Source organism: Eubalaena glacialis, chromosome 3 (assembly GCF_028564815.1).
Source record: "Eubalaena glacialis isolate mEubGla1 chromosome 3, mEubGla1.1.hap2.+ XY, whole genome shotgun sequence".
In the NCBI taxonomy this organism is placed as follows: Eukaryota; Metazoa; Chordata; class Mammalia; order Artiodactyla; family Balaenidae; genus Eubalaena; species Eubalaena glacialis.
In genome coordinates, this window is record NC_083718.1 from 158,488,489 (window position 1) to 158,514,975 (window position 26,487).

Here is a 26,487-nt window from a genome sequence, read left to right on the forward strand (position 1 = left end):
ACTATGACAGACACTGATAATTGAATAAAGGAATGAATCTCATAGGATTGCCAAGGAAGGCATGATACTGGATGCTCTCCTTGCCCAGGCCACCCATGCCAGAAAATTCCTTGTAGTCCCAGGAAAGACCCTGATGGATTGGGCATCACCTGGAAATTCTCAGATAAGCAATTCAGGTTTGGTTATTTTCTTGCCATTCATCTTCTAAGTCCTGAATTAAGCTTACTAAAACATGATAGGGAAAGTTTGCTCCCTACCTAGAGGCTTCCACTGAGTAGGACAAGTCAAAGTATTGCCAAGGAGGTAGCATGGCATAGTCCAAGAAGCACAGGCTTTGGAAGTAAACAAACCAGTTCAAACCATGGCTCAGTTACATCCCAGCTGTGTAGTTTTAAACAAATCACCTTCACCTCTCCCAGCCTCAGTTTCCTCATCTGCAAAATGTATGTTAACACTCCCCTCAGTTATGATAAAGGTGCTTAACATGGTGCCGGCCCATGATGAATGCTCTCCTTTTCCCAGTCTGGGGCTCAGCCTCCCAGCAGAAACCAAGTGGCAGGAACTGGGTACCTTGAACATCCATGGCCTCACTCACCAGTTGGCCTAGAGACCCCCAAGCCCCTTACAGACAACCCCCATATATACCACACCCTAGCCAGCACAAAACACGAGATCATTCAGTTGTGTTCAGCAAACAGGAATGTTCCAGAGGTTTGAATCCAAAAGGGGCGCGGGGCGGAGGGGGGGGGGATGGTGGCCTGCCAGGTAGTACATACACGGAGTGCTTTCAGAGAAGGCCTCTAAGAGCTGTCGAGCCCACGCTGATCACCTTTGTGAAATGTGGGCCGACTGATAACTCAAAAAGCCCTGGGATGAGTTAGTTCCTGTTGCCGTGGGAACTCCAGATCTCACTGCATTGTCAAGTCTCAGCAGAGAGGCTGTATTCACACTACTGGGCACTGATTAAAAACTGGAAGAAAAACATTCTCAGCGCCCTGCCGGCTTGTACAGTGAGGTCCCAGCAGTTTGCAAATTCAAAACTGAGCTCCCGCGTGGAATTGTGTGGCTTGTTTCTCATTCTCTGGCACTTACTGACCCCCAAGGTTCTTCAAGGCCTAGAGAGGCTCACGCAAGAGCTGGGGACCATAACTTCCACTAGACAGATGGAGAAACTGAGGGCGGCCGCCTTGGTCAGCACATACTCAGACGCTGTGACTGTGAAGAAGCCAGTGGGCCCTAATGTCGAAGAGACCCAGGGAAGTCAGGAACTGCAGGCAGTGAGGGAGGGAGGAGGCCGGGGGTGGGGCGGAGGGAGGGGCCGCGCAAGACTCACCATTCAGTCGGGTCTGCCGGTTGGCTCGCACTCGCAAGAAGGTCTGGGAAAAGATCCCGGGCAAATGCAAAAAAGAGAAGAGAGCGTCAGCGCGGCCTGGAGTCCCGACCCCCGCCCCAGCCCCAGCCCCCGGTCCAGACCTGCCCCGCCCCAAACAGCCCGTAAACAAACCTACTTCCTCCCTCCCGCCGGCCCCCCTGCTCCGCCGGCCGCTCCGGGCCCTCGGCATAGCCGCCGGAGGCTGCTCTAGCGGGACCCCGTGGCCGCCGCGCGGTGCCGCCCCAGCCCCGGCCTCCGGCGCTCCGGGCCCCGCGGCCGCCCGGCCGGCGAGGGCGGCGATGCGGGCGGATTCCCCCCGGCTGCCCGGCGGCGGCGGCACCTCAGCTCCCAGCGGCGGCGGCGGCCATGTTGGCCTTGATCACGTGACTCGCCGCCGTCGCGCGCCGGGGGTGAAAGTTCAAGAAGTGGCGGGGGCTGCTGGACCGGGACCAGGAAACAGCGGCTCGCACTCCGGCAGCAACAGGCTGAGGCCGCCCTGGGGTCCCTCCCACCGGCCGCAAAGCCAACCGGTCCGGGTTTTAGTGGCTGCGAGGTCCTCCCAGCCTACTCCACGGCCCTCTCCTAGCGCGGGGCTCCTTCCGCCCCGGAACCCCGCCTGGCTCCCGCCTCACGCGCGGCTACCCCTTTGCTGGGGAGATGGCGTAGGACTTCCCGATTGCAGCGGCCCGTCTCACCGCGAGTCCCAGCTGTCTCTTCCCCAGTCCCCAGCCTTTCAGCAGTCCCGATATTAGAGGATTCCCAACATTTCAGCTGTCTTCTGGACAACCTTTGGAGCTGCCACTGGCAACGCACAGCCACGCGGCCAAAGTGGAACCCAGCATCACTCAACCAAGTGCCTTCCTCCAGGATTCTCAGTTTCTAACGGGATACCACCATCCACTCTGGTGTGCCCACACCAGAAAGTTGAGAGTGAGTCGTCCTTGACCCCACCCTTCTTCAGTTCCTCACACTCAAGCCTTTTTTCATCTCAGAGTCTACCTTTAAAGGTCTCCTAAATCTTTTTCTCTCCCCTTCTGTGTATCTCCTTCTCGCCCTTCCAGGCCTAACCTAAAAATATTATTTCCTCTCTACTTCCATCTCTACTCTCAGTATGGCTTGTACAAATTGTTATCGGTGGGCTGACCACTCCAGGGATGGGGCCATGTGTGAGTCCTGGGTGAAGCCAGAGCCCGGCACAGCGCTGGGCACAGGGCCAGCCATCCCTGCGTGTTTCTTCAGTGGCTATACCTATCTTGGATGTCATTGCTCTAGTTCATAATCTTAGGAGCTCTCTAAATTTGCAGCTGTCTCCCATTTGGCCTTCTCATCTCCAGCTTTTCTCCCTGTAACCCATCCTCCACAGTACATGCAGTGTGATCTTTGTATCATGCAAAATTGACCCTCTTTCTTCCTCCCCTTTAAATCCTTTAGTGGTTCTCCACTGAGATCTGCACCGTGGCATACAGGTCGTCTCTGACGTGTTCTGCCTATTTCTCCAGACTCTTCTTCTGCCACTCCTGCTCTCTCCTTTTCTCCTCCTGACACTACCTGTAGCTCTTTGAGCACCCCATACTCTGGACTTTGGGCTATATTATTCTCCATGCACCCATATTCCCTGCTTGGTTAACTGTTTGTTGTTCATCCTACAGGACTCTGGGATGACTTCGCTTTTACCCCAGTGTTGGGTTAGTTGCTTCCTCTGAGTTTTCACAGTCCCTTGGCTTTCCTTTGAACTTGGATATTTTGACTGTTTACAGACCAGTCCCTTCTACTTGGGAGGTCATCTCCATCCAGTAACAGGGTCTGGCATGCAGGAGAAATCCGTGGGGTGGAGAGGAGGATATTTATGAGGGAAGCCCCTGAACCCAGTGCAGGGCTGAGAAACAATCTAGGATTCAGGGCCAGACAAACTCAAGTTCAAATCCTGACTTGGTTACTTATAATATATGTGCTCTTAGAAAAGTCACTTCTTCTCTCTAGGCCTGTTTCCTTAGCTATAAATTGGGGGCAATGAATCCTAGCTTGCACAGTTGCTATGAGGGTAAAGTGAGGTAGTGGTTAAAGGGTTAGGTAACCCAGCAGGGGCTAAGGAAATGGGAATCCAAACCAGAAACCAGTACCTCCTGATTTCAGGGCCAAGTTTGATGATTTTTTAAAAACAGTCCAACATAATTGAGCAACTACTACATGCCAGGTGTTGTGTAAAGATCAGGGGATTCCAGCTTCACTTTCTACCAGTTCCCCTTGTGTTTTACATTCTAACAAAACTGAACTGCTAGTGGGTCCCCAAATACATCATTCTGTGTTACACCTCTCTGCCTTTTGCACATACATAAGAGTTGCCTTGATCTGGAATATCTTTTCTTCCTTGTCCACCAAAGTGAACTCTTACTCATCCTGTTCAGTCATTACCTCCTCTGTGAATCTTACTCTGATTTTCTCTTTCCACTGTGCTGTCCTAGAAACTTATTTATATCTCTATCATAGCACTTAAAACACTGGGCTGTAATTATCTATTTGCAGATCTAACCCCGTGAAGGCAAGGACCCTGGGCTGAGCATGAGTGAGTACTAGATAAGTGTTTGAGTAAAGGAAGGGAGTAAAGAAGGGGCCTTGGCGAGCCCCTCAGTCTAGTGCAAGAGTCAGGCTCATCATGATAGATTAAGTATGTTCATAATTCTTTGCAGCTCCTCCTATCAAAGAGCTGCATTTCCTCATCCCTTGATTATGTGTTAGCTTTGTGAGTTCCAGAGCCTAGGCCTCAAGAGGCCTTTCAGCTTTGGCCTTCGCCCTCTTGGCATGACACTGTCCTGAGACTGCCAAGTAAGGAAGCCAATCTAACCTCCTGGAGGATGATAGGCCGTATGGAAGAAAACCAAGGCCCCTAATCTTCCAGACATGTGGTGAGGCCATTTTGGACTTTCTAGGCCAGCTAGTCCTCCAGCTGAATGAGCTTCATGAATGAGGAAAGGCCTACTCAGCCGACAGAACCATGAGAAATCATGAGAGATTATAAGTTGTATTAAGCCACTAAGTTTTGGGATGGTTTGTTATATACTAGAAGATAATGGAAACATACTTAAATGGGTGTTGATATAAGATGATCAGGGCAATAACATGGACATGAAGGGGTCATGAGAAGAGAAAGCTAATCCAGAAAGGCTTCCCGGAGCAGAGGGAAGTTGGGCAGGTTGTTGAGGGATAAATAGAAATTTGATGGGGTGGGGTAAAATAACCCCATTAAAAGCAGCATGTGTAAAAACAGAGAGGCAAGAAAGGAGTGGCACAGCCAACGAGTGGTTAGCATTAATCTGGCGAGCACAGCCCACAGGATTCACGGAAGGCAGTATTAGGAATGGAAGCTGGAAAGGTCGACTCTAAATCACAGAGGCCTTGGTGCCATGCCTTAGCACGCCTAGCCTATGCCTAGCATGCCATGCCTATGCCTGATGGTTACTCTTTCCCTAGTTCAACAAATAGTGGAGCTGAATGCTGTGGCTGAAATAGAGAGGATCGGCCTCTGAAGGCAGGGCTCTGTCTCCCTTTGGGATAGAATTCTCTGGGATGGAGCCTTGTCTCCCTATCCCAGAATCCCCTAGAGTTGGGTCATTTCTCCATCTTGAATCAGGATTGTTTGGGTGAGGACTGACTGCCTCTCTCAAACCAGGGCTCACAAGAGCAGGGATCGCTCCCCAGGGCTGGCACTTTGGGCTCTGCAGTGTTTGAGTCCCAGACAAGGGCATCCAGCAGAGGAGGTGCTAGTTGAAGCTGGTGTACAGCCCACACTCCGTATTCCACTCACCAAACTCTGCACCCTGACGCCAGGCTGTGTCAGCTGGGAGGAAAAAGTGCCCAGAGAGAAGATCTCGAATTCCAAGAAAGGCTTCCTGTGTACCAGCAGTGGCCCTGGTTCTCTACCCCAGATGATAGGTCCCTGCTGCCTTGTCTCTTTGCATTAGTCAGGATTGTGTTTCCCTTTTCAAATAAGGGCTCCCTGAGAAGCCGTGCTGCCATTTAGACAAATGTTCCTTGGAGCAGGCCCTGTTTTCTGCCCTCTGGGGCTCCTGAAGGCAGGGCTCTGTCTCAGAAGCTTCTGGGGGAAGCTCCTTCTCCTTCCTACCACAAATAAGGTCTATATAAGCTGGGATATTACCCTTAGGTCCCCCTCCTGCTCTGCTGTTTTAGGATTGTGTAGTTATTCCCTTCCTGTTTGCCCAAGGCACTCACAGGCAATATCTACCTCTCTCGCTCTCTCTCTCTCGCGCGCGCGCGTGCGCACGGCCTGACACCAGGGTTTGGCAGGATTGATGGTTATTTGCTCAGGGGATCCTGGTTTTGAAGTGTGAAGTCTTCAGGTGATTCTGGGCTATGTCCCTGGGTCCCTGATGAAAGTGAACCCTAGAGGAGACCTCCAGATGGCTGGGATGCTTCAGAAGAGCCCACCTGAACCCAGGGGACCTTGGCATCTCTCCCTAAAATCCACCTATTTACGGCACATTCCCTGACACCTGTGCCTTTTGGTTCAGTTAGAGGCACTAGACACAGAGGGAACCAAACACAGTTCAGGCCTTTCCCCTTGTCTCCTGAGGATGGGAGGAATTAGCCCCAGGCCTGCCCTATAGGCTCTTACCCAAGGGCCCAGCCCACCCCTCCTCACCTGGTATCTGTCTGAGTGGTGCAGGTCATCGGTGGCAGACGAGTGTGGTGATGCTGTCGGAGACTCTCCTTCCCTCTTGATGGAAGCAGACAACAAGAGGGACTGGAAGAAGAAAAAGGACACGTGGCCTCAGGCTGAATGAGACCTACAGTCAGTCCCCTAGAGTGTCCGGTCCTATGGAGCTTTTGGGATAGAGGCAGAGAAAAGGAGGGCAGGGGGGTAGAGACCGCTTGAGATTCTGAAGGCATGTGGTCAGGCCCCCCAGAGTCTGGTTGTGGGAAAGGATAGCTTGATCCTAGGGATGGGTGGAGACCCCTGGAGAGGGTCCAACCTCTTCCACCCCAGCTAATCTCCGTCCCAGTGGGGCAGGCCTCCCATTGGGCTGAGACTATGTATAGGCTGTGTTCTCCTGTAGTGAGCAGAGACTCTGGGACGTCTCTGAAGGGTTGGGGTAAAGCCACATCCCTGCTGCCCTGCCTGCCCCTAATACAGGCTGGTGGCAGCCCCGCTATGGAGACAGTAAGTTAAATAGTGTGTAAGAGTTTCCTTCGTGCAGCTAGGGATGTACACTGGCTCCATTTATCCCCGTGCTGTGGCGATGACCCCAGCAAAAATCCCAGCAAAACTAATCCCCCCCATGTCAATCCTGCATGGTCTCTTCTACATACGCCCGCAGTTTAGATTAATAAACTGTCTGCTTTAAATTGTACACAAGCACCACAATTCTAAATACCACATGGCACGTTCAGCCTGCTCTTGCTGGCTCTCGCCAAGGCCTGTTCAACTGCAAACTGGGGGCCTGGAGGCCTGAAAGCAATCCATACTTCCTCCCCCTCACCTTTTCCAGCCTGCACAGCCCAGAGCCGGAAGCATACAATTCCCTAGGAGGCCTCCCCAGCTTAGAAAACCATGCCAAATCGCCACTGACAGCCCAAAGAAAGCAATTTGGGAAAGATGGAGCAGCCATTTATCCTTCATCTCCGACTGAGCCTTAGGATGTGACCTGCATGCGGTGGCCACGCTGCACATCCTCAGGCAAGGGCCCTGGGAAGGGGGGGCAGCTGCTGGTCTGGCAGGGTTCCCTGACTCGGCCTCATCCCAAGAGCAGGAGGAGGGAAGAGGCCAGGCAGGGACTAGGATGGGATTCCCTGCAACTTGGAGCCCCTTCCTCACCTACCCAGGCCCAGTGGGAGGCCTAGTGGGTGCCTTGGCCCCCAGCTCGGAAAAGAGGTGGGCTTTCAGGCAATGTCCTTTTCCTTCTCTGGTCCCAAGGAGGATGCTGCTGAGGAGGGGAAGCATCGTGGGGCCCCTACCCCCCCATCATGAGAAAGTTCACGCTTGTGTGCTCTCTCTCATTCTCTCTAGGTTAGAAGCCCTGAGAGGTCTCAGCATTACACCTGGGGCAAGCGGAATAAAAAAAGGTCACTGGTGCTTTTTAAACATGGACCAAAAAGCAGTAAAATGTGTTTTGAAAAAAAAATCCCGACATTAAATCATGACTTTTTGCCTGGCTCTTCGCCTCATTAAAAGTGGCCTTTTGGAAGGTAAAATTATCATTGTAAGCGATAAGATCTTTAAGAAAATAATTCACGGCTTCTTCACCCTTTAATATGATAGCCGCCACCGGCTAATTTTTTTCTTAATGGCAACGAGGCCATCAATCTTGTCTGAGGCCCCCTCGCCCTCTCCTCCTCATCCCTCCCTCCTCCTCCCTGTCCTCTCAGTCTCTTGCTTGAACCTTCTACCTCGTGCCTCTTCTACCTATGACCTGCTTTCCTAAAGCCCCAGTCCAGGCAGAGGACAGACCCTGAGATAGGCAGCTTTGGGGGCGTGAGCCTATATCTAGAAGTGGGTGAGCAGTGGCCCTTGCCTCTGAGTCTGATTATCAATGAGCCCGCGTTGGTGGTTGCAGGAATCTGCACATGTTTAAGACTTCCTGTATGAGTATTCTGACGGGGCCAGGTGGGTGTGCATCTGTGTATGTGGGGAACCAGGTGTGGACGTGGATCGTGTCTGTGTTTGTGCTTTGAACACAGGCCTCACTGGGGTCCAGTCCCCAGCCTGCCAGCCATGCTCAGGTGTCAGGGGTCAGTGGTTGTGGCTGACCTGGCAGCATGTCCGTGACCTGCCTGCCTTAACCATAGCCACTGGAGACTGCAGGCTGGGCCAAGCTCCGCCAGTGTGGCCCCCCCTTCTCCCCCCCACGCCTTTTCTCTTGAGGGCTGGGAGGGCTTTGCTTCCTTGGCCAGGGCCTGCATCAGTCCAGGGCTGGGCTAGGTTCCCTGCCCCTCCTCTGTCCAGCTTGCTGTGTTGAGTGATTTCTTGAATGAAGGTGCGGAGTCCACTCCCACCCTTTTGAAGGGCCTACAGGGGAGACAGGCCAACCCCCTGGAAGTAAGATTGTCACTCTGGCTCCTTTTCCCAAAACTGCTCTCTCAGAGGTCACCAGTGCTTTTAAGACTTCTAAATACAATGGCCTCCTTCTCCAGCCTTTTTATACTTGACTGCTGACCACCCCAGACATTTTGGAATTTTTTTCTCTTAGGATCCTGGGACACCATGCTCTCCTGTGCCCCTCCTCACTCGTCACTGTTGCTCTTCTGCTCCTTCCCTGGCTCTGGGACCTTCTCTTGACCCCCAGCACAGGAGTCCCAGACTCTTCTTGGCTTCTGCTCTGATCTCTCCACACACACTCCCTTACTGATTTCATCCATTCTGGGGAATTCCCTGATGGTCCAGTGGTTAGGACTCTGCACTTTTACTGCCAAGGGTTCGACCAATCCCTTGTTGGGGAGCTAAGATCCTGCAAGCCACGCGGCGCGGCCAAAAAAAAAATGTATCCATTCAGCACTCATTCCTCACTCCCTGTAGAAAGGGCTGAGGATTTCTGCCGTTACAAGTCATTGTGAGAACTTATAAGACAGGATGCCACCTTACTGAGGGGTGGGGGAGAGGACACTCAGTGAGTGAGTGTTTAGTCCTCCAACCCCAGGTCCCCACTCCCTCAAAACATCACCTTTGGGGATGCAGTACCATCTACCTATGTGGCCACCTATGGGAGTTCTTGGTACAAGTCATGTCATCCTGCTGAGGCCTCTGGCCCTTCCTTTGAGCCACTTGTCCTTCACTCTTCCTTTCTCCATCTGATGCTTTCAAGCTTCCCTTCCATAGTGTCTGTTCAGAGCGTCAGATTGTCTCCCCAGAAGAGCCCAGCATCCTCTCTGGCTCCCTGTTGCCCTCAGGACAAAGCACATGCACACACCCCATGGTCTGGCTTCTAAGGCCCTGCACCACCTGTCTTGACCTGCACTTCTATATTTTTCTTTACCTGCTACAGCTCACCTTCCTCCTCTGAGTCTCCCTAGACTTAGTGTCTGGGTCCCCCACACCCCCAGGTCATTCTTGGCTTTGACCGCATCCTGACTAGAAGAGAAAGTCAGGTGAGCATACTGTGACTCACACTCAGACTACACACACATGTACTCAAGTGCACAGGGCAGCCTGAGGCCTCAGGCTGACGATCAAACCCTGAAAACAGCTGGGGATCCAAGAAGAGCTCCTTTTTCTCAAGAACCAGTTCTGAGTGGGCTTAGGTTAGGATGGGCAGGAGGAAAACACAATTGTCCACCTACCTTGGGGGTGCCTGGAGCCATGGCATCCTTCAGAAGGGAATTCTTGCTGCCAAGAAAGAAGAGAACAGGGTGACCATTCCACTTGCTGCCCAGGGCATGCAAGAGTAGAATAGGAAGAAGATCCCAAGGAGAGAAGACATAGCCAGCCTAGCTCAGCCCACCTCAGCCAAGCTCCACCCAGCCCATTCAGCCCCAGCTGGCCCTGCCTCACTCAGCCTCCATCAGGGGCCGGGGGCCAGAGTGGGCTCCTGGGCAGGGGTACTGACACTAGGCATGTAGGCTGTCTCGTGGATCTGAGGAAGGGGGCTTTACCTGACTGCTCCTATCAGCCCTGAGGATTCTGCCTGTCCTGCCCCCTTCCTTCCAACCCAGTCCTCAGCCTGCTCTTAGCTCCTATGGGATTGGGGTGATAGAACTGATATGGCTCTTGTCAATTCTCCCTCCAACATGCTGCAAACTGCGTTAGGCCAGGAATGATCTCCCCCTGATTCAATTTGTCAGCCCCAGGCCCTCCGGCATCAGGCGCGGCAGGCGCGGCAGGCGGGCGGTAGCTGGGCCCTGAAATACGGTGGGCGGCTCAGAGTCGGGGGAGCGGGGGTGGGAGGTGATGGATGGGCTGTGGGGGAGGCGAGGACTGTGTTTAATAACAAAATTGGTATGCAAGGCCACATCCTGCGCTAAGCATGAGTGATCCAGAGCCACAAAGTATTACAAATCCCCGCTAAACAGATGCTGACAATGGAACAAGACGTATCAAATCAGATCCACTTCAGAAACATTAATATCCCTGTTCCTGGCCCTCCCTCCCTGCCACCCCCACTGTGCTCACCACATCTGTGCTCACACGTTCGCTTACGTGCTATCACACGCACAGAAATATTACATGCACACAGAGGCGCTGGCTGATACACGCAGGAGGCAGATACAGCCCATTCACATAGGGTCCCCACACAGATGCACATACAAGGTGTACAGGTAGAGCACACCCAAGAGATCCACGCAGCGCAAAAGACGCACCCCCAGGGCAGATACACGGGGCACACACGGTTGGTGTATACACAGGGAACACCCACTGGGTCAGGCATAGACACAGTCAATATGTGAGCAAAGGCATAGGCAGATTTGGATAAAGTAAGAGTTCTCACCCAGGGCCATTTTGCCCCCCAGGGGACAATTGGCAGCATGTGGAGACGTTTTTGATTGTCACAAGTGGGGGCGGGGAGTTTTCTACTGGCATGGAGTGGGTAGAGGGGATTAACCATCCTTCAGGGTACTGGATAGATGCTCACAACAAAAAATTATCCAGCCCCAAATGTCAGTAGTGCTGAGGTTGAGAAACCCTGGTATAAAGGCAGATACACACATATCCATTGTCTCTATAATTCTGTCAACGTGTGGTCACACCTGGAGGCTCAGATATGCACAAAGAGGTGCAGGCACACAGAGTCCTGTTCCCAGAGATGTGTCCTTAAAGACACACAACTGTCACCCAGGCCTGGATGAAGAGCTGTGCCCACATCCACACAAGCATGCACAGACACCCATGTGCGCCAACACCTGACACTCGTGCACCCACAAATGTAGACACACGTGGATATACACCCACACAAGCAGACACATACATCACAGTGCAGGGGCCAGAAGGCTTGGCAGCAGCAGGCTGAGGCTAAGATCTGAGTGTAAAAACAGCTGTCTGGGGACTTCCCTGGTAGTCCAGTGGTTAAGATTCCGAGATTCCACTGCAGGGGGCGCAGGTTCAATCCCTGGTCGGGGAACTAAGGTCCCACACGCCACGGGACATGGCCAAAATGTTGAAAAAACAAACAACAACAAAAAATAGCTGTCTGCCTGTCTGATCACACAGTGGGGGCATCACAGGCAGGAGAGGACCACCAGACTGGGTTCCAGTCAGTGCCACTTTGTTCATAAATGGTCCCCATGTTCCTGCTCCTGATCCAGGCACCAGGGATACAGAGAGGAAACTGAGCTGCGCTTGAGGAACTGCTGGGTGCGAGTTTGTTACTTGTATCTTTCCTTCACTGTCAACAAGTGCTGACGTCGCCGTTGTGCCGGCCCCATTCCTGGACTTAAAGGGTGCAGAACTGAGGCATCTACTGTATGACACTGTTCTCGCCAGACCCCTGGACTGAAGTCTGAGTGTTATCTGAGCAAGATCAGGGTGAAACAGAAGAGGAAAGAATGAACAATTAATTGTGTACCCACCACACGTGACAGGCATGGGCTAGGAACTTTATATGTGTCATCTCTTTAAATCTTCACAAAAACTTTACAAAGTTGACTAGCAGGCTAGGCTACGTGACACCTCTCTGCTCAGCCCATGCAGGGTTTGGGATTTGAGTTCATGTCTGACGGAGTCCAAAGCGCTACTTTTCGGTTGGCCACACAGCCTCCTAAAGACACTCAGGGGTTAGGATGGAGGGCTGAGCTCTGAGTTCTTTTTCTCTCTTCATTTTGGGGAGTGTCCTTCTGACTCTGGGCTTTAGTTTACTGCGCTGGTGAGTAGAAATGGAGACGTTTAGGGTCAGGATGTCCAGCCTCTCCCTTTGCCAGTCCTCTGGATCTTTTCCTGGCAATCCTCTTCCCCTTCCCTCGAGTTGGACTGGTACTACGCCGGACTCCTTCCCTCTCCCTGAGCAAGCGCCCCACTGCCCTACCTTTCCTCCAACAACTTGCTTACCTCCAAGTGTGCTTGGTTCCCCCAGACACAGGAGTCTGGCGAAGGGCCCACCTTGGAGAGGAGAGTCCGAGCCCTGAGCCGCTGGCAGCTGGGCTCCCGCCTAGCCCATCCGCTCTGCTCTGCCTTCGTCCCTCCCTGTTTCCACAGCCCGCCCCCAACGATTTCCTCCCTTCTTAGTCACTCGCTGCCTAGTGATCCATGGGTTTTAAATTATAACTGGGACCCAGGAAACGCGTTCTTAAGTACAATATTCATGGGCTGGGCTGACACTTTTAATTAAGGTGATTTACACTGAATTATCCTTGGAAATAAAGAAATGGTGTGCTGCCCGGGAATAAACCATCATCACCAGCCGCCTTTGTAAGTTACACTTCGTTTTAATCTATTTGGGGAATTGTTTATCTAGTTCATTACCCAACCAAACACGGAGGCTGGCCTTAAATAAGGCTTAAGTGGGGGTGGGGGCACTGCCATCTCCACACCCCACCTCCCCTCTAGAGTCACCCAGCCTCCCTCTGGCTCCTTCCAGCCCCTTTAAAGCACTGACTAGAGATCCTGCTTCCCAGCCTACAGGCCAGATCTCAGAGTGGCTGTGGAAGCCTCCAGGAAAAGGTCTCTGAGCTCAGGCCCCACCAAGCCAAGCCCTCCTTTCAGCTCTGTGCAATCTTTCCGCATCCAAGGGTGTTTCCTCTCTCTGGGTGGAAACTTCTGTTTGAGGGCCACAGAGAAGACTGGGGGCCACTCCCCGACCTGTCCTTCAATCTTCAGCCCCCATCTATTTTCCTGCCTGTCTGTCTGTACACATCCAGTCTCCACCCCATCACCATCCTAGAGAAAGCTTAGCGTGCCCAGAGCTCTGTCCGCTGTTCCCTCTTTCCCTCAGATATCTGCTTCTCTGCCATCATCACTCTTCCCATGACCCAAGTCAGAAAGCTCTTCCTAGTAAGCACCCCACAAGTAATCAGCTAAGTTCTCTTGCTTCTCCCCCCCGCCACCAGTCTCTCATCATTCCTTCTTCTCTGTTCCCACTGCCAATGCCATTGTCCTAGGTCAGCTTCACCACCTGTCCCCTGGACCCTGCCTAACCTCCTCACTTGCTTCCCTGCTTCTACCCCCAAATCATGTCCCACACTGGCCTCCAGAGTGATTCTCCTACAGCTCAGCTCTCTGATAGGCTTCTCCAGCTCACCGATGTTCTAATTCCCCCATTACCTCCAAGACCACCCTCCAGCATCGAAGGCCCTCCACTATCTGTCCTCAGTCTAACTTTGCCCTTCTTGTTCTGGGTAGCCGAGTCCTGGGGCCTGTTGGAGTGCCTGTGCAGGACTGAGAGGGGGAATGGTAGAAGATGGGGTGAGGGAGGGTGTGTGGGCACAGCCTCTGATCTCTAATGGAAAAGTGCTTTGAAAAGTGTAAGTGCTTTGCCAATGGGAGTTCTGACTCTTCTTCCTGTGTCTGTGTGCCCGTGTGCCTGTGGGAATGAGCATATGTGGGAAGTGGTTCTTTTAGGGGGTAGGTGTGAGCACATCTGTGTGTGTTGGAATGGGGCTGTGTGCGTGTGCCTGTATGTTGTGGACATATATTTGCGCCTGTGTCTGTGAAAACCAGCCAGCTCTAGTTTGGGAGCTGGAAGGTCCCTGCTCCTCTGTGTGAGCCCTTGGGTGTGTCTAAAATAGCAGCCTGCTCTGTGCTTTTGTGCAGAAGGGGGCAGAGAGCACAAACCAGGCCCACCCAGAAGAACTCCTCTGGGACCAACCTTGTGGGAGGGTGATGGAGAGGCACCCTGGCAGCAGCATCCACAGACTCAGGAGCTGGCTAGGCTGAGGGAAGGGAAGGAGGGCAAAGGAGGCAAAGGCAGGGTAAGAGAGGGGAGGGGACAATTGGAGAGAAGAGGAAAGAAAAGAAAGGGACGGGAGCAGAGAGAAGGGAACAGAAAGGGAGGATTGGAGAGCTGGGGAAGAAGCTGCTGACCACACGCCGTGGATGCGGATGCCCTCATCTGGGCTCTGCCCAGAACTCTCTGAGTGATGCACACACAAGCTCTGCCCTCCGGCAGGACTCGGTTTCCCCATCTGTGAAATACCTGCTTAAAGCTCGGCGCTGATGGCGGGAAGAGGAGGAGGGAGGGGTCTCGGGATGCCGCGTGCCACATCTTCTCCCAACCTCCACGTCTCCCCTCCTGCCTCCTAGAGAGTGGGCAGGGGCGGGGCAAGGGCATTCAAGGCTGGGTCCCTCCCCGAGCTACCCAGGCGCCACGGCCCTCAGCCCGGAGGGAGCTGACACGCTCCTTGGGAATTTATCACGCACCCAATTACAATGTTAATTGGCAAGTTCCTGAAATCAATTAATTCGCAAAATTTTTCCAATTAAAAATCCAGATAAATCACAGGGGCGGCGGCAGACCGGTCCAGCCTGCAGTCCGGTGGGCGAAGCGGCTGCAGGGAGGTGGGGGGCGGGGGGGTGGCGGGAGAGAAGAGGGGAGGGGGCGGAGGGCGCGGCTGCCCTTGAACGCCTTTGCCGGCCGGTCGGACTGTCAGCGCGCCGGGCGCGCGGGGCCGAGACAGATAAAACCATCGACCCGTCGCCGCCAGCGCTTCGGCTTTATCGATCCGACGGGAATTTCACTTGCTGTGCAGATCCCGCTGTCCGGCTGTCAGACACCGGGTTGAGGAGGGGGGACGTGCCAAGGGTTAGGGGGTGCTGGGCTGGGCCTGGACGAGAGGGGCACAGAAGTGGGGCACGCAAGACAGCGGTGAGGGGCGGGGCAGATGTGAAGGCTCCGGGTGAGGAAATGGACGTGGGCCGAAGGGTGTGGACATAGGGGATGCTCTGAGAGGACGTGAGGGAGGAGGGATTGGTGCAGGGTCACGGATGGGGGTGGAACACTTCTGTGGGTAGAAGTGGATGCCCTGGGCAGTGCAGGGATGGGGCCACAGGGACTAGGCTGTAGCGTGACCCCCAGTGAAGAGGCAGAGAGCTTTGGCCCCCATTCTCCAGACCCTTAGGGGTGCACTGCGATTACAAGACTCTGCGGGTCCCTCCATCTCTGCCTGTATTCTCAGTTCCTGTTGAGAAGTCCTCCACTGGGAGCAAATTACCCAGAAACACTCCTGGATAGCCAAGGTATGGAACTCAACTGCAGAAGGGTGTTTCTTTCACTCCCTGCCTGTTCTAGGCTAGTCCTGCATATGTGTGTGTGTGTGTGTGTGTGTGTGTGTGTGTGTGTGGGAGGGAGGCGGGAGTGGTTAAAAGCATGGGCTCTAGAGTCAGATTGATTGGGTTTGAACTTTTACCACTTCACAGGCTGTGCAACCTTAGAGAAGTCACTTAACCTCTCTGACCTCAGTTTCCTCATCTGTAAAATGGAGTTAATAATTATTACCTAGCCCAGTGGTTGTTGTGAAGATTAAATAAGTTGATACAATATAAAGTTCCTCGCACACGGTGTTCAACAGGATTATTATTATCATCATTAGTATAGTCTTCTGTGGTAGTTTTAAGTATTCCCACAAATTCTTTGGTGCTGTCCCCTTCAAGAGCTTATAGTATTTAATTCTCCGTTGAGTGTGGGCTGGACTTGGTGACCTGCTTCTAGTGAGTAGAATAGAATACATTAGAAGCCATAGTGTATGACTTCCCAGACTAGATCATAAAAGGCATTGTGGCTTCCTCTCTAGTCTCTCTCTTGGATCACTTCCTCCATGGGAAGTCAACTGCCATGTCACAGGGAAACTCAAGCGGCCCTGTGGAGAGACCTGCATGTTGAGGAACTGAGGCCTCCTGCCAACAGCCATGCGAGTGAGCCATCCTGGGAACAGATGCTGCAGCCCCCGTCAAACCTTCAGATGACTGCAGCCTTGGCTGACATCCTGGCTGCAGCCTATGAGAGACTGAGCCAGAAGCCACAACTACCCCCAACTACCCACAATTACCCAACTAAGCTGTGTCTGAATTGATGACCCACAGAAACTGAAATATTAAGTGTTTGCTATTTTAAGCCATGGATTTTTGGAGGAATTTGTAACACAGCAACTAGTATTTTGGCCTTCAACATTCAGCCCAGGTCTCACCTCCCTTAGGAGGCCTTCTCTGCTCTGAGCTGGGTTTGCTGCCTCCTCGATGCTCCCACAGCTCCTGTTCTTCCTGTAGAGCAGCCTCTATCCCTCAGGGTTTCTAGTGCTTGGCTCTCCTTACTCTGCTATTATGAGCTCCTGAGGGTGGGACCATTTCTTTCTTTCTTCTTTTTTTAAATTGAAGTGTAGTTGATTTACAATGCTGTGCCAATCTCCGCTGTGCAGCAGAGTGACTCAGTTATACACATAGAGACATGCTTTTTTATATTCTTTTCCATTATGGTCTATCCCAGGAGATTGGGTATAGTTCCCTGTGCAGTAGGACCTTGTTGTTTATCCATTCTAAATGTAATAGTATGCATCTACCAACCCCAAACTCCCAGTCCATCCCTCTCCCTCCCCCACTCCCCCTTGGCAACCAAAAGTCTGATCTCTATGTCTGTGAGTCTGTTTCTGTTTTGTAGATAGGTTCATTTGTGCCATATTTTAGATTCCACATATAAGTGATATCATATGGTATTTGTCTTTCTTTTCCTGACTTCACTTAGTATGATAATCTCTAGGTCCATCCATGTTGCTGCAAACAGCATTATTTCATTGTGGTTTTTTTTATGGCTGAGTAGTATTCCATTGTATATATGTACCACATCTTCTTTATCCATTCATCTGTTGATGGACATTTAGGTTGTTTCCATGTTTTGACTATTGTGAATAGTTCTGCTGTGAACATAGGGGTGCATGTATCTTTTTGAATTATACTTTTGTCTGGGTATATGCCCAGGAGTGGGATTGCTGGATCATATGGTAGCTCTATTTTTAGTTTTCTGAGGAACCTCCGTACTGTTTTCCATAGTGGCTGCACCAACTTACATGGGACCATTTCTGATTCACCTTTGGTCCCCTGCACCCTGCACGGGGGATTAGGTGAGAGGGTAGAGGAAGGAAGATCAGTCAAGTCTGGTGACTTGAACTGAACAAGGGGTGGGATTGGGAGTAGTGGAAGAGACTGTATTCCCCTTTTCCCCAAAAATGGCTATGACCATGTCTCCCATCCCACATGCTCTTTTGTAATAGGAGCTTGCCACTTCTCCATCAAAAGGTGGGGTGTGTGTCCTTGCCCCTAAAATCTGGGTGGGCTAATACTGCCTCAACCAAGAGAGGACAGCAGAAGTGATGTTAAGTGATTTCTGAGGCTAGGTTATAAATGGTGGTCCAGCTTCCATCTAGTTGACTGGAACATTTGCTTTCGAGCCCTAAGCTGCCATGCTATGAGGAAGCACAGGCCACAAGGAGAAGCCATGTGTAGGTGCTTTGGTTACGGCCCCAGCTGAAGTCCTAGCTGACAGCCAACATCAACCACCAGACATGTGAATGAAGCAGCCAGGTGATCCCAGCTTCCAGCCACCATGTCTTCCCAGCTGGGGCCCCAGATATCATGAAGCAGACACAAGCAACCCCCTCTGTGCTCTGTCTGAATTCCTGACCCCACAGATTCCACAAGCACCATGAAATGGTTGCTTTAAACCGCTAAGCTTTGGGGTAATTTGCTACACGACTCCCCTGCTGCCTTTAACAACCATGGCTCCTCCACAAGGCCTGGGAGGAGCCTCTGCGCGGTCCTTCAGGCAGGGACAAGGGAGGTGGGGTGGAGCAGGGGGGACACGCCGGAGCACGTTCTCAAAATTGTCACCTTTCAGACCTTGAGATTCATAGAGAAGGTGGATGGCAACCCCAGGCTGCACTTCTGGGGGAGCTGCCAGGCCCGGTCCCTGCTTCCGTTACCCTGCCCTGAGGCTCCTCGCCTTTCCAGCTCCTCTTGTGCCCTTTTGAGGCTGAGGCTCACTCTCCTCACATCTCCAAAAACAGAGCAAGAAGAGAAAGGCAGCACCATTCAGCTGGTGGAGCTGAGGATTGAAAGCAGAGTGGAGAATGGCAGCAGGGCCTTGCCTTCTGCCAAAAGGCTGGGACCTTTTGGCCAGAACCCCGAGTGGAGGCGTCCGGCGGGCAGGCTCCCCGTCAGGTGGCTTACCTGGCAGGCAGCTGCGCCAGCTGCTCCAGTTCTTGTTCCATATGCTCCTGCAGCTCGCTGGGCCTCAGCAGGACCTGGCAGATGGGGCAAATAGGGGCCTGGCTGTCAAACAGTGCTGCTGCCTTTTTCTTACCTGGTAAGGGAAGAAGAGACAGACATATAAGCCCGGCTATATGTGGAGGGAAATGCCTTGTCCCAATCCTCCACCCCAAGCCAGCTGCTACCTCCTAGGGCTTCTTGGCCTAGAGGAAGGGTGAGCCTGAGGGTCTCAGAGCCCATGAACATCACTCAGCTTTGCAGTTCCAGAGGCTGTGGCTGTGCACGGCACCTCCCCAGCCAGCTGCCCCTCTCGGAAATCTATCAGGACGCAATCAATGCTCTGTGCAATCAAACCTTGATCACTTCATTTCACACGTTAGTGAAGCAGGTCTTGCTTAATCACACCATCACCCAGAGTATCCAGGGCCCTCTCTGTCTCTACCTTAGCCTCACTGCTTTCACACTCCCCAAAGCGGGAGAAGGAAGAAAAGAGGGAGAAAGGGGATTCTTTCCTGCAGTCATTCAACAAACATTGATGTCTTCACTGAACCAGGCCTAGTGCAGAGTGGTGGGGACACAGAATATAATCAGATCTAGTCCCTGAACCTGAGGCGCTCACAGTTGAGTGGGAAAGACAGAAAAGGACCTGGGTGACTGCCAGGGTGGCATCCTCTCCCAGTTCCTCACTTTTCCCCATGCTTCTTTCCATGGCCTCTCCTCTCCACCCTCTGCATTTGGGATGATCTTGTTCATTCTTATGGCCATCACTCCCACCTGTGCCCTGCTGACTCCAGAATCCATTTCTCTATGCCAGATCCCTCCCGTGTTCTTCAGACCCCTATATCCAAATGCCTAATGGACATAAATGCCTGAATGTCCCACAAAAATCTGAAACTCAACAATCCAGAATTGAGTACTTCAGCTTCTTCACTTTCCCCTCCCCGCCCTCTTCAGCAGTGCTCTTCTCAGTGAAAGACACCTGCATTCACCTGGTCACCCAAGCCAGCAACCTTCGCCTCGCCCTCGGCCCCCTCCCTGGCCTTACTCCCCTTCCCACATTCATTTAACCACCAAGTCCTCTCCATTCTGCTTCAATATTCCTGGAATCTACATTCTCCCAGTTCAGGTCTCACTCCCTCTCACTTGGATAACCTCATTGGCCTCTGTGAGTATAACAGATTCTGAGCTCTTCCCCTCCAAAATGCCCTTTAAATTGTGTACCCCCGATACACAGCCACACATGGGTTTAGCACTGGCTATGCTGACTTGGGGGCCCGCTGGGAGCCTGAACTCTGTCCCCACTCTGTCCCTGATGGTAACCAGAGCACACTGTGCTAGAAAGGGGCCTGAAGGTTGCCTAGTGCACCCATTGGGATACCTAAACCCCCTCCCTTGCCACTGTCCCCAGCCAATGCTCCCCTGGCCTCTGCTAACAGGCACAGTGTTGAGGAGCCCTATTCATCTAGAAACATCCCTCTCTATCCATGTAAACTCTGACTGTAGGAAGGACTTCTTTAGCTTAAGGCCACATCTTTCTCCCTGCTTCTTCTTTCCTCTGGTGTTTAGGGAGGGTCAAATTAGCTTTTAGAGAGATAAAGGGCCATGCCAGTGATGATTAAGATGGTTGCTTCAGTAAGGTTGCCAGATAAAATACAAGATGCCCAGTTGAATTTCACATAAATAATGAATAATTTTTTAGTATAAATATGTCTCAACTATCGCACAGGATATACTTATGTTAAAACGTATTCATCGATTTTCTAGAATTCAAATTTACCGGGACGTTCTGTATTTCTATTTGCTAAGTCTAGTAACCCTATGCCTGAGGGAATTCCCAGTTCAGGCTGAACACAAGAACCCACCTCCTTTTGACACAAGACTGAGGGTGATCACGGCTCTCCTGCATGCCCAGACTAGGTCATCTGAGAGCTCAGAGGAGGGAGTGATTCATTCTGGGTGTGTGTTCTGAGGAGTGGAAAAAGAGAAGGTTTAACCAAAGAAATGAAATTTGAGATGTGCCTTAGAAGAGTTCCAGGCAGAGAATGGGAGCAAAGGAATGAATGAATGAATGATTGGGTTGTGAGTTTCTTGTGGGTGGGGACCATTTCTTAACCATCTTTTAATCTACAGACAATAGAAAAAAGACCTGGCATAGATTAGATGCTCAACGATGAAATGAGACAGTGGAGAAGAGGAAGGGAAGGAGGAGAGGTAGGAACGAAGAGCTAACTGTCCCAGAAGCAAGATGACCTTTGCAGAGCTGGGATGTCAGCTTTGGAGGCTTTGTGTGTGCCGGGGTCGGGTTGGGATGGCTCTAGTTGGTGTGGCTAGGTCTGTGAGGAAAGGAAGGGACTCTACTGATCATGTGCCCTGGTGGCTGTGCCTCAGATGCTCAGGGGACAGCTGGAAGGCAGCTCTGAGTAAAAGAAGCAGATGTGGTCCCGGTCTGGGAGTGCGGAGATGAGGAGTCTAAGCTCATTCTAACTTCATTCAGCCAGAAAATCTCAGAGGTGAGTGAGGCCCTAGAAATTCTTCAGGCCATTATCTTTATTTTACAGATGGGGAAACTGAGGCTCAGAACTAGACAGGGGCCTCTACTTGGCTCTTGATCTCATTGCTTCATTTATTTATTCATTCAGCAAACACTTATCAAACAATTATTCTACATCAGGTATTATTCTATGAGAAACTGAGATATCTTTATCTCTTTCTCCGAGATAAAGACAACACATTCCTGGCCTCAAGGAGATCACAAACTAGTGGGAAAGCTGAAAAAGAAAATCAGTGATTGCCGTCAGTGCAGCCCTGGTCAGGGCTGAGGGAGGCATGAATGGGTGTTTGTGGGGGTGGGCAGGAAGGGGCCAGAGGAGGGTGGTAGGACCCGGCCGGGGGGGATGGGGGGTGGGCATTGCTTGATGGCAGGCATGAAGGATGAATAAGGGAGAGTTGACAAGGCTGTTGAAACCAAGCACTGAGGAAGGATCTGGGCATAAGAGGGGAAATGGTAAGAGAGAAGAATGGAGAAAGAGTAGGATCTAGGGCATGGACTAGGAGCTGAGGTGGAAATATCAGGATTTCAGCCCCTCTCAGCCTGGGATACCAAGTACGGCTCTTAGGGCTTCCTAGAGCCCAGGTTCCTCCCTCTACACCTGGGAGCAGGCATCAGCATTCCCGTATACCTGTCCTCAGTTCATCTGCTTTGTTAACAGGGATCTTCTACTTTTCTGAGGTTGGCCTCAGTTTCCCTTTTGGGACAATGGGTCCTCTTCCTGGCTCCCAGCTTCAGGAATAGCACTCACAGGGATCAGCGGAGGGACCCTGCAGCCTATGCCCTCCATCCCACCCCTATTTTCTCAGGGGCTGGAATGGCAGCATGGCTGTGGGCCACCTGCTTCCCCTCCCCCGCTGTGTTCCCTGTAATTTTATATTGAGACCTGTGGTCATGACGTGGGTTTTACTGCACTAACAACATGGCCTGCCCAGGTTTAATGACAAAATCCATACTCTGGCCCTGGGCCTGCTCCTCGTTTGCATAATTCCCAGAATACAGCTCCCTGAAGCTTTTGACCTGGGCCATTACAGTGGCCATAAAACGGGCCATAAAACCGCTGGGGATGGCCAAAAGGAAGGGGCTGTGGTCTTGCAGGGGTGGGAACAAAGTCTTCAACCCCCTACTCTTCCTAGGCATCCTTTGGCTCTTCCCTTCCACAGTTCCCAGTATCTGGGAGTCCATCTTAGGCTGGAGAGGCTTCCAGAAATCCTTAGTCCAGCTACCCATCTAATGCAGGAATCCCTTCTCCAACATCACTGCCAGCATCGCAGGTAGGCAGACCGAGCCCACCAGGGGCGGGCTGTCAGAAAGCATCTTCTCCTTGAACATTCCTCACCCCTGACCCAGCCCCCCCCCACCCCACAGATGGCCAAGCCCTCGGCCACAGGTGGGTCTAGGTCCGAGGGGCCTAGGTTGAATCCCATCCCTCTTCAGGAGGCCTAGCTCTCCAGGGAGGTCAGGAGCCAGGCTGAGCAGCATCGTGGGGAGACGCGGGAAGCATGAGGGGATGGGGACAGGGACTGGGACGGGCTGTCACTGCTAAAGATGATGAATGGGGGAGGTGAGGCACGAGGCCCGGTGTTATCGGCAGTGGATGGCGGTGCGGGCGCTCGCCGCTTCTGCTAATCCCCGGGCGCTGCCTCAGCCCTTGCACTGATAACGAGGAAATGGGACTGACAACAATTTTTAGCTGAGAGATTCTTCACCAAAATGCCAGGCGGCCGGAGGTCTGACAGCGCCTGATTGAGTGTGTGAGTGTGCGGGGGGAAGGCGCGCGGCCCCCTCCCCTCCCCTCCCATGCAAAGATGGATCGCTCATTCCGCCTCCCGTCCACATTCATTACCGCACCTCCCTCCCGCCACCCCGCTGCCGGCTCCGCCGCTCCTGCCACCTCCACCTCTCCGCCTGCCGCAGGTATCCCCCAAGCAGGAGGAGAGCAGGGAGCAGAGCGGCCTGACCCTACCCTCAGCCTCACACGGGGCACCGCCAGCTCAAAGAGCAGAGAGTCAGGGCTGAGTCAGGCCCTGCCTGGAGGCCCCTTAGTTGTGGGGCCTCCAGAGGGTCCCTTCCCCGTTCTGAGCTGCTGGGATACCTCCCCACCAGGAAACAGCCAGCTCCGCCAGGAAGTGACTGCCTGCGGTTGTAAGCAGGGGGACCGGCCTGCTGAGGAGGGGCAGTTCAGCCAAGTAGCTTTTCCCTGGCCTGGGCCAGGCTCCAGCTAGTCCGGCCCTCAAGCCTTGGATCAAGGCCTCAGGGACCTGGGGTCCAGGATCAGCCCTCTGTTATGCCCCTCTGTTGGGAACTGCTGACCACTGGGAGCTCAAGGGCCGGCACAGCTGCTCCTTCTCTGCCATCTTCCATAGTGAGGCCTGGTGCAGAACTGGGCCCTGGAGGATGAGGGTCTCTCATTCAAAGAGAAAACCCTCCCTTCCTAGATCACTAACCCACATCCGGCCCTGCAACTCCCAACCATGGGATTGCCTCTCCAGCTTGGCCTGCTTGGTATTGTCCCAGTTCTGCTGCCTGTGGGTTCCATCCTTGCCTCTCTGTTTATTCAAGCAGCAAACCCAGACTTCATTATCTTTTTTCCACGGACCGAAAAAGGCAGAGCTTGACTGACTGGTGCCTGACTTAAGAATGGGGAGGGTTAAAATGAGGGGGAGGGTAACTCTAATGACAACTGGCAATGGAGGCTGGGACTTTCAAGAGTACGTACGGGTGTGTACATGTGTGTTTATGTGTACATATGTGTGTGCTCCACCCTTTTCCTCCTGCAATCCCGACCGAAGGGCTTCCATTTCCTGGTGACCAAGAGCCTTCAAGCAACGTTCAACAGAGTTGCCTCTTACTAGCTGTGAGACATTAGGCAAATCATTTAACACTTCTGAGCTTTAGTTTCTTGTCTGAAACAGGGATAATAACAACTAACTCTCAGGACTTTTGTGAGGATATAGTTAAATCAGGGCTGTGTGCTGAGTCACTATTATCTATAGTAGGACACTAGCACAGTTTGCTGTTTGTGCCTGGATCTACCCCATCCTGACACCAGCCTGGCCTTGCCCTGTATCCAGCCTTCTTCCCTGCTATGATCAAGATTGTGTACCACTCAGTAGGTACCCTGGCCCTTTTGGCTTCCATGGAGTTCCTTCTTCCTACCCATCCATACCCATATAACTATTTACTGGTTTGTTTGTCAATATATCCATCCATCCACTTAAACATTATCTGCCCATTAATAATAATAACTGTTTATTGAGTGCTATTATATGTTAGGCTGTAGGTTTAATGCTGCACATATGTAATCTCATTTAATCCTTACAACAGTCCAATGAGGTAGGTATAATTAATCTGTCTCTATCGCACTGATGAGGAAAACGGAGCTCAGAACAATGAAATGACAGAGCTGGAAGGTTCAGAGCAGAGATTTAAATCCATATCTGTCTGACTCCAAAGCCAGTGCTCTTAACCACTGCATAATACCCAGCTACCTACCTACCTATCCACCCACCTTGGTAATGATTCAACAATCATTGACAAATGTCAACTGAGTACCAAAGATGGGTCTGCTACAGTATGGATGCCATGCAGTAATGAACAGACAGACACACTGTCTGCCCTCAGGGAGCTTAAGAACTAACTGTGGATAGAGACATTCAACAAACATCCCCAGCGTGGTCTTAGAACAAGGCAAGTACGTGGAACTATGGGAGTATATCATCTGGTCTGGGAGGTGAAATAAGTGACATTTAAGCAAAGCCTTGAAGAATGACTGGGAACCAGTCAAGCAATGATGGTGAAGTAGTGTTCTAGATAGAAAACAGCATGTTTGAAGGTACAGAGGGGAGAAAGCCTAAGTGAAGAATTGAAAAGGGTCCAGTATGGCTGGAGCAGAGAGTGAGGGGCAGAGCACTGAGAGCTGATGAAAGAGAGGCCAGATCCTGGAAGACTTTTCAACTATGTTAATGATTTTGGCTTATTATTATTATTTTTTAACATACAGTGAGAAGCCGTTGAAGAATTTTAAGCAGGGGAGTGACATATCAGACTTGCATCTTTTTTTTTTTTTAATTTATTTATTTTTGGCTGCATTGGGTCTTTGTTGCTGAGCGCGGGCTTTCTCTAGTTGTGGCGAGTGGGGGCTACTCTTCGTTGCGGTGCGCGGGCTTCTCATTGTGGTGGTTTCTCTTGTTGCGGAGCACAGGCTCTAGGTGTGCGGGCTTCAGTAGTTGTGGCACGCAGGCTCAGTAGTTGTGGCTCGCAGGCTCTAGAGCGCCGGCTCAGTAGTTGTGGCGCACGGGCTTAGTTGCTCCGCGGCACATGGGATCTTCCCGGACCAGGGCTCGAACCCGTGTGCCCTGCATTGGCAGGCGGATTCTTAACCACTGCGCCACCAGGGAAGTCCCAGACTTGCATCTTAAAAGGATCATTCTAACTGAAAAGCAGAGAATGGTCTAAGGGGACAAGATCAAGTGCAGGAAGGCCATCTAGGAGGTTATCTGACTAACTCAGGTGAGACATGAAGGTGACCTGCTCTAGTGAGATGATGTGGATGATGCTGGAGATGAACAGAAGCGGGTGGATTGGACATGGGGGTTCAAGGACAGAGAGGAGTCAAGGATGACTCCAAGCTGCCTGACTTGAGCAACTGCTAGGTGTAGACCATTTACTGAGTTGTGGAACAGGAGGAAGAGCAGTAGGCTTGGTAAGGAAGAAAATGAGTTCAGTTTTGGATAAACTTACTTTGAGGAACTGTTAAGGCAACCCTGTGAAAATGCTGAGTAGGCACTATATGTAAGCCAGAGCTAGAATTATAGAACTGAAGACGCTGACATATAGATAAAGACTGAAATTCACCACTGCATGTTCTGTGTCTAGAACAGTGTCTTGCATATGGTAAATACTCAGCAAAAGTTAAGAGTAGGTGAGATCACCTAGGGCAAGAGTGTACAGTAAGAAGAGGCTGGAACAGAACCCTGAGTAACTCCAACAGGTGGAGGAAGTTTAAGTCATTGAAGACTAAGAAGGAACGGCCAAGAGGAGGATGAAAACAAGGTGATGTCATCAAAGCCAAGAAGGGAAGAGTTTCAAGGAGGGGGGAGCGTCATCGTTAGGTTCGCATGCTGCTGAGAGGTTAAGAACACAAGGCATGAAAAGTGTCCCTTCCACCCATTATGTCCACAGTGCAACCATCTACCCCACCACATCCATCCAAGCCACCACTCTGCCCTCTCACTCATTCCGCTCTTCCTTCTCTTCTCTCCAGAAAACCGTGATTGGTGCCTCTGCTGAGCGTGGGACAGGAAGAGTTAACATGCTGACAGATGGCATTTTTTACCTTCAGTCAATATGAACAAGGCCCCAAGACTATGATTCCAAACATCTGGATTTCATCAATATGTGATCTGTCATCGTATATTGGCATTCCCCAGTCCCCGC

At 51.9% G+C, this 26,487-nt stretch overlaps 1 protein-coding gene across 3 annotated transcripts in view; it reads right to left on the reverse strand.

Annotated features, from left to right (window-relative positions):
- Positions 1-26,487, reverse strand: part of RNF220 (ring finger protein 220) — a 214,446-nt gene that overhangs the window by 17,904 nt on the left and 170,055 nt on the right. For 2 of the 3 annotated variants that reach the window (XM_061184313.1, XM_061184312.1), the window contains exons 2-5: positions 18,462-18,594; positions 9,662-9,707; positions 6,030-6,131; positions 1,334-1,376 (exon numbers count right to left, since the gene is read on the reverse strand). In XM_061184313.1, the coding sequence (XP_061040296.1) occupies positions 1,334-1,376; positions 6,030-6,131; positions 9,662-9,707; positions 18,462-18,594 (324 nt within the window). Of the gene's footprint in view, positions 1-1,333; positions 1,377-1,508; positions 1,661-6,029; positions 6,132-9,661; positions 9,708-18,461; positions 18,595-26,487 lie in introns of those variants that run through there. The other variant, XM_061184314.1, reaches the window with a different exon arrangement.